Source organism: Eschscholzia californica, unplaced genomic scaffold (assembly GCF_041429995.1).
Source record: "Eschscholzia californica isolate CP2 unplaced genomic scaffold, dmEscCali1.0.p SCAF_4, whole genome shotgun sequence".
NCBI classification, from domain to species: domain Eukaryota; kingdom Viridiplantae; phylum Streptophyta; class Magnoliopsida; order Ranunculales; family Papaveraceae; genus Eschscholzia; species Eschscholzia californica.
In genome coordinates, this window is record NW_028238461.1 from 39,339,660 (window position 1) to 39,354,405 (window position 14,746).

Consider the following 14,746-nt stretch of genomic DNA (forward strand, 5'->3'; position numbering starts at 1 on the left):
TGAGGACAATGTTCGGTTTAAGTTTGGGGATGGGGATTGAATTTTTAGTCCTTATTTCAAAAATTCAAAAGGGTTTAAAAATTTTTCAAAATTTTTAATTTTTTGGATTGGAAACGTGAGTCTAGTTGTTTTTGCTTGTTAATAGTTATAGAGTCTAGTTGGTTGTACTATGCTTTTGTTAAAGGTTTTTCCATGAATTTCGAGTCTTGAAGTTGTCTGTGCACTAGCCATGTGAGTATTAGATAGGTGAAGAGTAGACTTTTCTAAAAGAACTTAATCGATCATTAGTGGAGACTTAACCCATGTGAGATTCTGAGCCTTTCTTTTTGTTTTGAGTGATCTCTTCTGAGCTAATTCTGAGTAGAATGAAGAGCTACTCAACCTCGCAGTGTTCCTTAGAACTCAGTTGATCTCTTGAGTTCAAATTTTACAACCACTAGGGATGTCATCAGGAATGTAAGCCTTCTCTTGTAGTCTGAGAAACTTGAAAACAGTGTCAACTATAGAAAGATAGGAAATTCATCATTTAGAACCCTGAGAATAAGGCATGAAGCAAAGTGAATAGAATTTTACCCAAGGAAAGAATAATGTGAAGAAAGTATGTTATGTACCTTGAGTTTTAGTACCAGAGTCAGTAGCAAAAAAAAAAAAAAAATAAAAAAAAAAAAATAAAAAATGAAATGAAATGAATTTTGAAAGGACAAAAAAAAGTGTTTGTGTAGTTTTGTTTGAGTGTTTATCCCTTGAAGAAGTTCTTGAAGATTTGAAGACGTCGAGTTCTCAGGAGTTCTAGTCAGATCCTCATTAGTGTCTATCGACCTCTAGGAAGCATTGTTAGATAGTAGATCAGGTGAGAAGAGTTGGTTAGCTTCCCCATTCCATGTTAGTGGTTGTTTCCTTCTTTGAGATTAGTCGTCCACAAAATTTTAGTCCGTTTTTTTCATGTGTTGAGTTTTCCTTCATATTCATACCAACACATAGAGTGAACCATTCTTGAGTGACTTTGATTTTTGAGTGTATGACCGTGAGGCAGTAGTCGAGGCGAAATGTATTGAGATGGTAATCGAGGTCTTGTCTTTTCAGAACCGAAATGATACTCATATTGGCTGGTCACGTGCACTTTAAGTCTTGATTACTAGTGAAAAGATTTTTAGCGTTTGTATGGCTCGATTAATTTGGATTTCATTTCTATTAACTTTCAAAAATCTACCGGATGAACATTTTTAGTCCACATCATATTTAGACCCTTTTGCATTTTTGATCTTTGAATTTTGTAGGTATATTCACTGCAAACCCTCACGAGACAAAACTCGTCCTCTTGGGTAACCTAGAGGTTTAACGGCTTATTGCACGTGCTAAGTGCAATCGTGGGTCCCTACGAAAGTGGTGAAATGGGTTTAGTTTTATTTTTCTGTTTTGCTCGAGGACTAGCAAAATCTAAGTTTGGGGATGTTTGATGAGACATGGAAATGTCCCATCTGAGTCTCTTAATTTAGACGAGTTAGTATCTCTAGAGCAGTTACTCTCACGAATTACTCTCTTTTATGTTCAGGTACCTTTTTACAGAGTTATGCGTGCAAAACGGATAAAGTCGGAAAGAATACAGACTAGTGGCATTTTGGTCATTTGTTGATTCTGACTTCTTGGTCAAGATTAGTGTTCGGATGGAAAGTAGAGTCCAAGACGAGCCCGTAGGCGAAAGCTGAAGTCATATCGGAGTCCGGATGACAAAGTTAGACCAGGTCAAAGTCACGGTCAAAACAAGTTGACCAGAAGTCAACAATGAGCATCCAAAGACACGTGGAGGAGATCTGTGACTCGGAATAGAATCACGCGGGATCTTGTCGGGCCGCGCAGTACAGAAATCGGGATGCAATTTGGTGTAAGATTCAGTGCATCGCAATGCAACTATCTCACGTACTCCCGATCCCGTCCAACATCCAGATCCGTACTTTCGGTAATCGGACGGCCAATGTGTTGTTCCACATTAAGTGGAATCATATTCTCTCTCTCTCTTATCAGTGCCAGAAACAGACCCGAGAGAGAGATATAGAAATGGAAGATTTCCGAGAGATTTTCTCTCTTCTCTCTCTCTAAAGCTATATGAAACAGAGAAAGAATTAGAGAGGAGGAGTTAACCGAATCGAAACAGAAAGAAGATAATACCGACATACCTGGACAAGGATCGAAATCTTTAAAGATTGGGCGAGTGGTCTTACTTCTTTCTCTCTGATCCGAGAAACGGTTTTAGAGAGAGGGAAAAACCGAAGCTGGGCTAAGGTGGAACAAGTGATTTGAATTGATCTTTTGGGGGTCTATATAAGAAAGAAGATTACAGAAAGAGAGGGCATCATCAGTTTTATAGAGGAGAAAAACAGAGAAGGATGATCACGGTTTTTAAAAGAAGAAAACAGGGAAGAGAGAGAGAGAAAACCGAGAGCTTATGGGTTTCTGATTTTTGATTTTTCTTTTGTAACCTTTGTTTCTTAGTGAGAGAGAGAGAGAGATTACAGAGGAAGAGAGAAAGTGAGAGAGACATTAAGGTTCGGTTTTGAGATAAACTATTAGCTTCATCTTATTATTTTGATTTTCTTTTATTTGTTTCTATTTTCTTGGTGAGAGAGATATAGAATCCATTAAGAGAGAGAGATTACAGAGAGTTCTAGTGGAAAGAGAGAAAGAAACAGAAAGTTAGAGAGAGAAATAGAGTTGGAGAAGATGAGAAAATAATTTTCTCAGAGAGAAAACCATTTTCGGGAAGACGAGAAAATCGTTTTCCCAGAGGGTGCGTTTGGCAGATTCTTGGAAAAACAGAAGGAAATCACTTCCTTAGGCTCTGTTTGGTGGGAAAATCGCAGAAAAGTTAAGTTTCTTTCTTCTTTTTCTTATATTACTTCAAATATTTATCGTTTCTAGCATGAGTAGCTAAGTCTTTTATATCTAGGGTTTCAAATGAAGTCATAATAATTATTTTCTCGATAATTTATTAAAGTTTTTACCATTTCAACGATAAAATCTTCCGGGTTTTTAGACCGTTCATGGACTAAAACCTGAGTTATATAAAGAACTCTCTAATTAGATCAAAATTAAATTGTCGTTAGAATTATTAGGAAGACCGATTCGAAAACCCTAGGTTCCCTTTTTCCTGAATACCGACTTATTTATTTATTTATTTTTGAGTTTTATATTTTATTTTTATTTTACCTCAATCGAACCATTTTTAAATCTCAATAGTTTTAAGGTTAGATTTTAGTTTAACTTAGTCTCTGAGGAACGAACCGGTCTTACCGGAACTATCACTTGACGCCCGTATACTTGCGGGTGGAGACCTTCTAGGGTAACCTTTTAGGCCCATCACGCCACGTGTCACGCAGAATCCCGCACGTCCGAATGTCTATCGAATGTGTCCCACCTGGTCAACAGCCTTTGACTCAGCTTTGACCTTGATTTATTCCTTCGTCCGGACTCCGATTTGACTTCCGTTTTCTCCTACGGACTCATCTCGATCTCTACTTTTCAACCACGTACTGACCTTGGCCAAATTACCAGAATGTCCTTAATTCCAAATGACCAAAATACCCTTCATGCATCCCTTTTCTCATTTTTAACCGTTTTTCACACCTAACTCTGCAAAAAACACCTAATCAAGAAAATCAACCATTTTATTATAATAAAGACTCGAAACGAACTAACTCGACTAAATTAAACGACTTATATGGGACATTTTCATGACCCATCAGGTTTCCTCAAGTTATAAGTATAAACGATGAAGTTACTATCGTCATTCGATGGAATAAACTAAAGCCTAGTTAAAAGTCTAGTCAGTAGTCTTTGTTAGTTGACTTCCACTAGACCTGATATTGTATTTGAAGTGGGATTGATAAACTTATTCTTAGATAAATTGGGTCCAATCAAAATCTCATGAATGACAAAGAGATTGAAATGAAATTTTGCGAATCAAAAAAAAGTTGTCGACATTTTCACTAAGCCATTGAAGACAAATTCTTTTTTAGGTTGAAGATCATAATAGACGTCGTACCATTTGAGGTTAAAAGATTACTCCATAGGTCAGGTATAGAAATAGAAACCAACAGTCCTTGCTACCAGACACCAAAAAGATAAAAAGAAAAAAAAAACAGATTATGAAACAAAAAATAGAACAATTACCACATTCAAACTCCATTATCTACAAAATATAGCATTTCATTGCACTAATTGAAGTCATCGAACACCTTCAAATCACAGCAGATCCACTACCAAAAGAGCTAGAATTTCAGGTCAGGAAGAAATATGGTTATTTCATCCAAAAAAATATGAATGAAACAGATTGTTTCTCCACAAAAAAAGAGTAGTTTTTGCCAAATACAACAAGTAAACTAAATGTTGGAAATAGAGCAATTGTTAATTATTGGGACTCATAACTCATTTATCATTTGAACATCTCATTAATACTACTTTTCTTAGAATTTTCTCCTAGAGAAACTAATGAGACAAAGCTGTTCACATGAAGAATTATCTGAATAAATCCCAAATTCGAAAGGCGTTCACACTTTCCATTTTTTGGGTCATAACAATAGGGATTTTGGATATCAAGACCCACAGATAATACAAGTTGGCGACTTCTTGTGAGGGTCAATGGTTGGAAGATGAAGTCGGGGGAGAGAATGGTGTTTTTTGGTATGCTGAATTCCCTAACCCAACTCCAGTGGAGGTATTTGTTTTCTTTTAAGCCTTGATCTTTAGTATTAATATTAGTGTTGTTGTCCATCTTGTTCTCCTTAAGTAACCATAAGTCCATACTTTTTTCTTTTCTTTCGATTTTGCACAAACAACCATCCAATACAGAGAGTGTGCACCTAAGAGACTTGAACTTAGGGTGAGCAGGGAGGACATTGAATTCCTCATTCTTCAAATCAAACGCATAAATGGAACTACCATCATTACTATATTCTTCCACAAAGTGAAGAGCTCCATTTGCAAGTGTACCTAAGCTGAAAGGAAGCAACAAGAAGGGGATTACACCTTTGTTTCTCCATTTGCCACTTCCAAGAGAGTATACCTCTACATATGACTCTTTTTCGAACCGGTACCGTGTGATTCTAACAACTTTGTATTCATTAGTTGAAGGATGGTAGCCGAACCCTGTAGCAATACTGTGAACTTCATTCTGAATGTTAAGTTTTGGTCCGTTCGGAGGAAGATGAATGTATTCTCTAGTGATGGGATTACATATACTGATTCTAGAACCACTTACGTTTTTATCTTTTAAAATATATTCATTAAAACAAACCAAACCATTACATGAACCAATAATGAAACTACTATTTGGGGAATAATTGATCATCTTTTTATATCCATTATAAGGATACCCACTAAACCAAAGTTGGTTTTCTTTGATACTTCTTGATGAAAAGGACAAGCAAAGAAGATTCAAACCTGGCTCATCGGCTACATCATTATGATGATTGAGGTGCATACTGATGAAGTTAGCATCAGTTAGAACAAGAAGATTTTGCCATGTTTTGCATACTACTCTGCACCGTATAACTGATTCCGCTGGTAAGCGAGAAAATATGTCGAGCATCAATACTTCCGGGAGATAATTTTCCATTAATTATTTGGTGGGTGAAATCAGCTATCGCTGGCCTACGGTATGTTAAATAAGTTTTAGGGTTTATTATGGTGAGGGGAATTACATGGCAAAACCTAGCTAGTTCTAGGGTTTACATGGCAAAAGTTGAATTATCTCTACTTTTATAGAGGGAATGAGACAATGGCCCGAGAGAAATTGGACCCAAGTCCACTGCGTGAAACAAACGAGATAATTCTTTTTCGGCTCCCTACTTTGTGACCAGCTTTCTTTTTGGCCCCCTACTTTTTCATAAATTCAAATTTGACCTCCTATTTGAAGGTAAATGTCATAACTACCCTTCCTATAAAATTTTTTGAAAATAAAATTAATTACAAAATATCTCTTTCCACCTCACCTATCTCTCCGCCACACATCTCTCTCCACCTCACCTCTCTCTTCTCCTTTGAAGGTCGGCGACTGGAAAATTTTATTTTGAAAAGATATTATAGGAAGGGTAGTTATGACATTTACCTTAAAATAAGGAGCCAAATTTGAATTTATGAAAATTAGAGGGTAAAAAAAAACTGATCACAAAGTAGGGGCCAAAAAGAAAATAACTCAACAGTTATTTGGGACAGGGTCATGGATGAGTACTTGTCTTTTGGTTTAAGGGCATGACTTAATAATATAGTAATAATATATTTAAAGGCTTAGGGTACCACCCCATTGGCAAGGAAATGTGAGAGAGATACTGGTTCACAATGAAATTGAGAGTAGGTCCAGTATACTATTGAATATGCAAAAAATTAACCAGTTTGGTCAAGTCAAGAAGTCAACGAAACGACAAATAAATAAAGAGGTCAACCCATATCCCAGGGAGGCGAATCCAAAAGATCTTGGTCACCTAAACACAAAACTAGGAGGCCGGAACAACTTCCTTAGGCGTCTTAAGCCCTGTCCTGACGGTAACAAAATCCAATTTAACCTTACTTAAGTCTCTGTTGTAGGTCTTGGAAGAGTAACGGAAGTCTACAAGAATCCGCTTGGTCCGTTAAGCCTGTCTTGCCGAAAGGCACGGGAAGGTGAATTCGAGTCACGGTTTACCCAACCTAATTTCTAACCTGACATGAGGTCTGTTCGAGAGAAAGAACTATCCACTGAGAATGCACGGTCAATCCGCGCCCTAAGGGCACCTTAAACAAAGACATGCCAACAACCATTTTTCTATATACGACCCGCGAATCGCCAAGGAGAATCTATCAAATCTGAAAGATATGCAATCAAGGAAAGTTATCCTTGTAACGACCATGAAAGTGTGGTTTCATCTAAGCCGGCGAGTCATGACTATCATTCAGCCGATCATCATAGTTAGTTAATCAAGCCTATATAAACATATTAGGTTTGCCCTTATCAATTATCAAAGCTTCAACTTCTAAATTCGTACGTTGAATTCAATTATTTAATTGGAAAAACACTCTACTGACTTGAGTGTCAGAGAAGTTTTTGAATTTTTTGAAGGTCCCTTAAAGCATAAAGAGAAATTCATTATCTGGATAGTTGATTCCTCGTCATCAAAGTGATATACAAAAATCCTCTATTAGATATCATCAATTTTACTGATGTCAAAATTTGTCTTCTTGGAAACAGTCAGAATGATGAGACTGCTACGCTAAATCTCGTTTTTGCTCCTCTCAAGGTGGGAAGCAAAAACTTCGAGGCACTAGGAAACCTCTCCGGCGCTCAAGACAATTAGATTGGTCTTACAGTTAAAATAAAGAATATTGAGTGAACTTGGTAGACTTACTCGTTTGATTGAGAGATGTTGAAAGTGACTCGAATATGGGTTGATATCGAACCCGTTTTATTACCCGCCAACCCTCTTACAAGGCAATTGTCGATTTCGGCACTGAATTTTGGACCCGTTAATGGAGCTGATTGGTGAGACAGTGCTGGTATGCGAAGCAGGGCTCTGAGGCAGAGCTGATTTCTGAGACAGAGTTGGAATGCGGAGCTAGGCTTATGTTGGTTATTAGTGTTAGCGTATCCATGTGTATTTCAGATTTAGAAAGAGAGAGTCGGTGAGGCGGTGGGATGAGGGTTTTTTAGTGGCTTTATAAACTAAAACCATAGGACATATCCGTAGACTAATTCTCACGAATCTCTTGTAAAACTTGTTTTACTTATCATAGTGGAAATCATCGTGCCGTTGTCGCCGTGGAGTAAGTGTCACCAACCTAACCACGTAAATCTCTTGTGTTCTGTGTGATTGTTCTTTATGTCCTATTGCTTCTGTTTGATTACTTGATTTCTGTTATATTAAACCCAATTGTGATAACAAACTGGTATCAGAGTTAAGATTTGATGTTTCTATGATGGTGAAATACGAGATGGAGAAGTTCGATGGAAGTAACGATTTTAATCTTTGGAAGAATAAGATGAGAGTAGTATTAGTTCAACAGGGTTTGCTAAAAACGTTGAATGGGAAGGCTGCACTCGCTGAATCATTATCAGAAGCAGAAAAGCAAGATCTCATGGACAGATTCTATTGTGTTTGAGCAATGAGGTCTGGCGGGAAGTAGCAACGGAAACTACAACAGATGGGCTATGGAGTAAGCTGGAGGCAAGGTATATGACGAAATCTCTAACTAATCGTTTGTATCTAAAGAAAAAATTATTTAATTTACAGATGTTAGAAGGAGAACCGTTGAAAGACCATATGGATGAACTTAACCGAGTATTCTTAGATTTGGCAAATATAGATGTCAAATTCAAAGATGAAGATAAGGCAATACTATTGCTTGCATCCCTGCCACAATTATATGAAAGCTTTGTTGCTTCTTTTATGATTGGTAAAACAACTACAACTTTTGAGGATGTCAAAGCAGCATTGAACTCTAAGGATTCGAGACGAAGATCAATGGAAGAAAGCAAGTCAGGATATGGTTTGGTTGTAAGGGGAAGGACACAGCATCTAGGCGATGGGAAGGGCCGGTCTAGGTCTAAATCAAAACCTAAAAAGTACAGATGCTTTAATTGTAAGAAGGAGGGACACTTCATGAAGAATTATCCTGAGCTTAGAAAGAAACCAGGTGAGGCAACAGTCATCGAAGAAGAAGATGATGGTAGTGTCTTGGCGACCATTAAAGAATGTGATGAAGCTATTGTTTTGGCAATCAATGCCTGCTTCTCTGAAGATAGGTGGATTTTGGATACTGGGTTGTACATGCCATGTATGTCCTCATATGGGTTGGGTTTCCACTTACAAGGTCATTAATGACGGTAAGGTTTTAATTGGAGACAACGTTCCCTATAAGGTGGTTGGAATGGGTACAATTCAGACCAAGATGCACGATGGTGTTGTGAGGACTATAACAGACATCAAACATGTTCTAGATTTGAAGATGAATATAATCTCTTTGAGAACTCTGGATGATAATGGTTGCAAGTATACTGGTGAAGGTGGTGTGCTTCGGATTTCTAAGGAGGGTCTTACAGTTTTGAAGGGGTTGAAGAAGAATGATCTATATGTGCTACAGGGTAACACAGTTACCTGAAAAGCAAAAATGAAGCATTTGTCAAGTTTAATAGGTTCTGTGAAGACCAAGGGATTGTGAGACACTATACGGTTAGAAAGACACCACAGTTGAGTGGTGTGGCAGAATGTATGAACAGAACTCTATTGAAACGAGCTCGTTGTATGCTTTCAAATGAAGGGTTGTCGGAGGTGTTCTGGGTTGAAGCAGTAAACACGACAATGAATGTGGTAAATATTTCTCCATGTACATCTATTGAGTATAAAACTCCTAATAAGGTGTGGTCTGGTTATCCTGTGTATCAGAACTTGAGGAACTTAGGTTGCTCGGCCTATGCACATGTTAAAGAAGGTAAGCTGGATCCGAGGGCTAAGAAATGTGTATTTTTTGGGATGAGCCCGGAGTGAAAGGTTATCGGTTTTTGAATCCGTATGGAAAGTTAAAGAAGTTTCTTATAAATAGAGATGTTACTTTTGATGAGTTAGCCATGGTAACTCGGAAGGTAACGCCTGTAGATGCTCGGGAGGGTGTTAATAAACAGGTAGAGCAGGAAGATCATAGGGAACTGGTGGAGTTTGAGATAGACAGTCGGGAAGAGGTTAGACCTCAGGTAGATGAGCAAGCTAAGAAAGATGAGCAGGAAGTAGTTCATTACAGTGTCGCAAATAACAGGGGAAGGAGAGACACTCGGGCACCTGAAAAGTATGGAATAGCAGATATGGTTGCATTTGCACTTAGTGTGGGAGAAAGAATTGATGGAGGTGAACCATGCTTCTACGAAGAAGCTATGATGGGTGATGAATCTAGGCAATGGTCTTTTGCCATGAATGAAGAGATTGAGCCTCTTAGCAAGAACCAGGTTTGGGAATTAGCCGAAAAGCCTAAGGGTCAGAAGATTGTGGTAGAAAATGAGTTTTCAAGAAAAAGGAAGGAATCTCATTGGTGGAAGATGCACGATACAAAGCACGGTTAATAGCCAAGGGGTTTACACAGCGAAAAGGAATTGACTTTAATGAGGTTTTTTCTCCTGTTGTTAAACATATAGCTCTATTAGTGTATTACTTGCTATGGTTGCTTTGTATGATATGAAATTGGAGAGACTTGATGTTAAGACTGCGTTCTTACATGGAGAGTTGGAGAAACAAATCTATATGCGTCAACCAGAGGGGTTTGAGATTCTCGAGAAAGAAGACCGGTTGTGTTTGCTGAAGAAATTCTTGTATTGATTGAAACAGTCTCCTAGGCCACTAGTGGTATAAGCGTTTTGATACGTTTATGGTTAAAAAAGTTATTGAAGATGCATAAAATGTCCAGACGTTGACATGCGTCAAGAAGTCAAGATCAGACCTAAAGTCTAACGGGTCAACCCGGCCAGGACCGGCCCTGAGCCCAAAGCAGGCAAAGCCTCGCTTTGGGCCACATATAAAAGGGGCCACATTTCACTAAAAATTTATAAAAGCCCCCCACATCTTAAATAGAGTATGAGGGCCCCCAAAAATGTTTAAGCACAATTAATGGGCCACATTTTAAATCAGAAATCCAGCCCACCTGTTTAAAACAAACTCCAACCCACATCTTCTATAATTTTGAACAATTAATGAGCCACATTTTAAAACAGAAACCCTTATCCTTGGACTGCCCAAACCCCAAACCTTTTTCCCTCTCTTCTAATTTCTCCGAGATTAACAAAACCCCTAGATTGAAACAACTCACCACCGTCCACTTCAAGTTTCACCAGTCAAGTGACTCCACTCCACCCCCACCCCAATCCACAAGTCATCACCTTGGAATTTATTGTTCAAATTTAACACAATAACAAGGCAACCACATAACACCATGCCACTACTAATTTGAATTTTGGAGTTTTGTATTAAATCATCAAGCCATCAAGGTAATTTTTACTCCCCTCCTCTAACTAAATAGCTAACCCATTATTGGTTCTTACCATTCTATTATTGTATAATAAGGTTGTTTAACTATTTCTCTTTCCCTAATCATCTAACTAATCTATAAAACTATAAGTCTATTATTGATTTTATTATTATCATAGATTTCTTCATCATTAGTATTATTAAATTTCTCTAATATGGTATCTCTTAGTTTTAGTCTCTTAGATTTCTAAATCAATAGTGTGACAATTTTTTTTTTTACCAAAACCTAGCCAACTTTTATAATCGATTTACATATTGACTATTTCTTATTATTCTTGCAATTATCATGTGATTAGATTTTTTTAATTGATTTTTAGAGATAGTTGGAGATTTAGTTATGCCTCCTAACAAAATTCGAAAGGATGTATGCGGGTCTGAAAAGATAAAAAAGAAGAGAAGAGAACTAGTTCAATTTCGAATCGGTGCTCTCGATAGATTTATTAGACACAATAGCGACACAAACGATGAAAGTGCGGAAGATGGTACCACAAACTACAATATGAATGGGATAGTGTAGATAATATTGAGAGAGATAAAACAACTCATCTCTTAAATGACAATACAAATGAGGGTCTTATAAGTGAGGAACACGGACCTAATAATATCTTTGATCCGGGACATTGGGACGTCATTGATCAATATTTAAGAGACTTTTTGGTACAAAAGGTTCGACAAGAATTATTAGTTTCAGACCACTTTTTTTCTGATATAAATATGATGAAAATATGTAAGCACTTATTATTTTTTTCTCATATAACTATGATTTCCGTATAGTATAGGGGCCACACTTTTCAGATCTCGCTTCGGGCCACCAGAAAGTCAGGACCGACCCTGAACCCGGCTTAAGGCAGCAGGACAGCTGAATCCTCGACAATCTGTCACACACTTCCCTAACTGGGAGGTCGGCTAGAGGAACCAACCCTGTTTAGCCCTCGGCACAGACAGATCAGCCCTGGGATCTTCAAAGGAATGAGGGGAGTCCGCGTAAGTGAGGCCGATGCATTACGCCCTAAACTAGGAAGGCACACGCGTGCCAAGCTTACCAACTCAATCCCGAAAACCTCATAGATCTTAGTCGGTTACAGATCTTAAGTGATTAAGCAAGTTTGGGCTTCGGGAATCCCAAGGGAGGAAACATCTCCCTAAAGATCTATCACATCGGCAGGATATCTACGAAGGATCTTTAAACTTAGGAACTTCTCTTTACCCTAGATACGAGATAACTACAAGGGAAACCCTAACCACGAACAGTGGAAACTTCCCCCAAACGGCGGATCATACCGCCTAATCTCGACCGTCTAAATCCGAGTCGGTCTAACTAAGCCTATAAAAGGGCCCCCATCGTCCTCTATAGAACACGAGCTTTCTTCTCACCGAATAAGCTTACTTAACTCATGATCTCTCAAACATAGAGATCCCCCATCAATACAGAGTTCCCGTTACTCGCCCCCAAAAGGATCAATCACTATTCATTCTTTTACTGCAAAGAACAACCTGACTGTCTTGAGCGTCGAAGCGGTTTTCGAACCCTTTGCAGGTTTCCCCCCAGGAATCAGGAGCTGGAGTAGGAGCAGAAGCAAGGGCAAGACAAGGAGCGGGAGCTAGAAACTAGAGTTGGAGCGAAGGAGTCAGAATCGGAATCAAGAAGCATAACCCACTTAACAGAACTTTAACCTTAACGATTGCTGTAAGGCATTGAAGTCCCTTATGTTCATGCTGATAACGGAAAGGCCATTTTTTTACATCAGTAGTTATGATAGTTGTGTGTACCACATGAAGATATCAGATGGTTCTTATGTGTATCTACTCCTATATGTGGATGACATGCTGATAGCTTGCAAGGATATTGATGCACCCGAAAAGGTTGCACACCCAAGCGGAGGTATCAAGTAGTAATCCGGCAAAGCCGGCGTCGATCCAAGGATAGGAAGATGATTCGGATAACGAAGGGTCTTATCCACCGGTCTAGGTATCATAAGCTAACTTAGACAAAAACGGAAAGAAATAAAGATGACGAGGATTTTCGAGATTGATTTAAGAGGAAATAAAGAAACAAGCAAGTAAAACTTAACGAAATAACCTAAGCAAACGGGCGAGAGAGATTAGAGAGAAGAGTTCGAGGAACAAGAGTCGAGACAGGTAAGAATCGATTCGGGCAAAAGTCGATTGAGAGAGATACTTCGATCCACAAGATCAAAGGTGACAAATACTATTAATCTATTGGCATGAAAATATAATTAACTTCACCCACATAGACAATCCTAAGCATCATGTGTCTAACTAAGCATAACCGATTAAACGTCACTAAGCATCGACTATAAAACTTACACACACTATCTAATGAATTGAAAATGAACAAGTATGACACTAATAGGTATAATACGTCAAACTAAGTATAATCGATCAAAGGTTAGTAAGTATCGATTATCAAACTAAGTACGCGTTATCAAACTTTGTGTCAATAAAAGATTAAGATCAAGGCTTCTAATCTATTATATTAAAACAGATCAGTCGGTTATCCAGGGGATAAGTGTGGCCGTCCATTTTATTTTAGAGATTTAATTGGTAACACATCCGACGGATAATATAATTTTTTTTATGTAAATACACTAAAAAAAGAAGGGTATCTATGTAAATCAGTCAAATTGGTTAGAATAACTACCCACATATTTCTTTCCCTATTTTTTTTCTCCCGCGGATTACATCCTAGAAACTACCAACTTTACAGTAGAATTTGTGGGAGAGATCTAAATAACTAACCCACTCTCCCACATTTTAAATTTATTTTTCTCTTCCTCAAAGGCGTTAGCCAAGAGGGATCTTCCCCGTCCGTAGGACGGGGAGGGAACCTAGTTTATAAAACTTGACGAAGTCAGTTAACTCACATGAAAACAAATAATAAGTCATTCATCACATTCAAATCATGCTTCAAGAGTATCCAAATACAAGACTTAATGTGTCGAAGTCCGGGAATCCATAATGATAAATCTAGAACTATATATGGTCCGATTTAATGTGTCGAGGTACAATCAATGTTCGACTCCTAAAATTGATGTCTCTAAGTATTACGTATATCCAGAGATCATAATTAGTCAAACAAACGTCATAATCGGTTAATCCCGAGTCAACGAAAGTGTTGTCTAGTCGCCTAAATATGTAAGTGCATGACAAGACACATGAAACTATGACTTAGACTACGATCGATATCGAATACTTCGTTTCATCTATTAACTATGCGAAGTGCTTGACAAGACACATGAAAATGCGATCAAAACAATAATCGAAATAAATGAACATCAATTTATAATCAAACCATCAAATCATATTAAACATAATCACGAATTCAACACATTTCATCTCATATAATTGACACACTAAAGTTAGCTAAATATGGTGATTGAATAAGAAATTGAAAGAAAATGATAAGAGAATCCCCCTTATTCGATGTGGTTCGAGGCTAAGATCGTCGAAAAAAAATTGAGTCTTTAAGGTGCAGTAGATCTCCTCTTAGCAAATTCTAGGGTCCCCACAGCGACCATCATCATCTACTCCATTTAAAACTCAACCTCCATTAAAGCTAAACCCTAGTTTTCTCTCTCTAGCAATCTTCAACCAAAATCAAATCAAACTACATGGAAAGCTAGCCAAGGATGAGGGGAACAAAAGCCCTAAGGTTTCCGGCCAAGAAAGTGGTCGGAAACTATAGAAAA

The 14,746-nt window shown here is 38.0% G+C and overlaps 1 protein-coding gene across 1 annotated transcript; it reads right to left on the bottom strand.

Moving 5' to 3' along the window:
• Positions 1-4,187: 4,187 nt before the first annotated feature.
• LOC147544596 (F-box protein At3g07870-like) lies at positions 4,188-5,721 on the bottom strand. The gene has a single exon (XM_086636745.1). The coding sequence runs from the start codon at positions 5,609-5,611 to the stop codon at positions 4,430-4,432; it is 1,182 nt and encodes a 393-aa protein (XP_086492871.1). The 5' UTR covers positions 5,612-5,721; the 3' UTR covers positions 4,188-4,429.
• Positions 5,722-14,746: the final 9,025 nt, after the last annotated feature.

Bases quoted from the DNA above. Each gene is read 5' to 3' on its own strand.
- LOC147544596 (XM_086636745.1), bottom strand. From the start codon at position 5,611: ATGGAAAATTATCTCCCGGAAGTATTGATGCTCGACATATTTTCTCGC.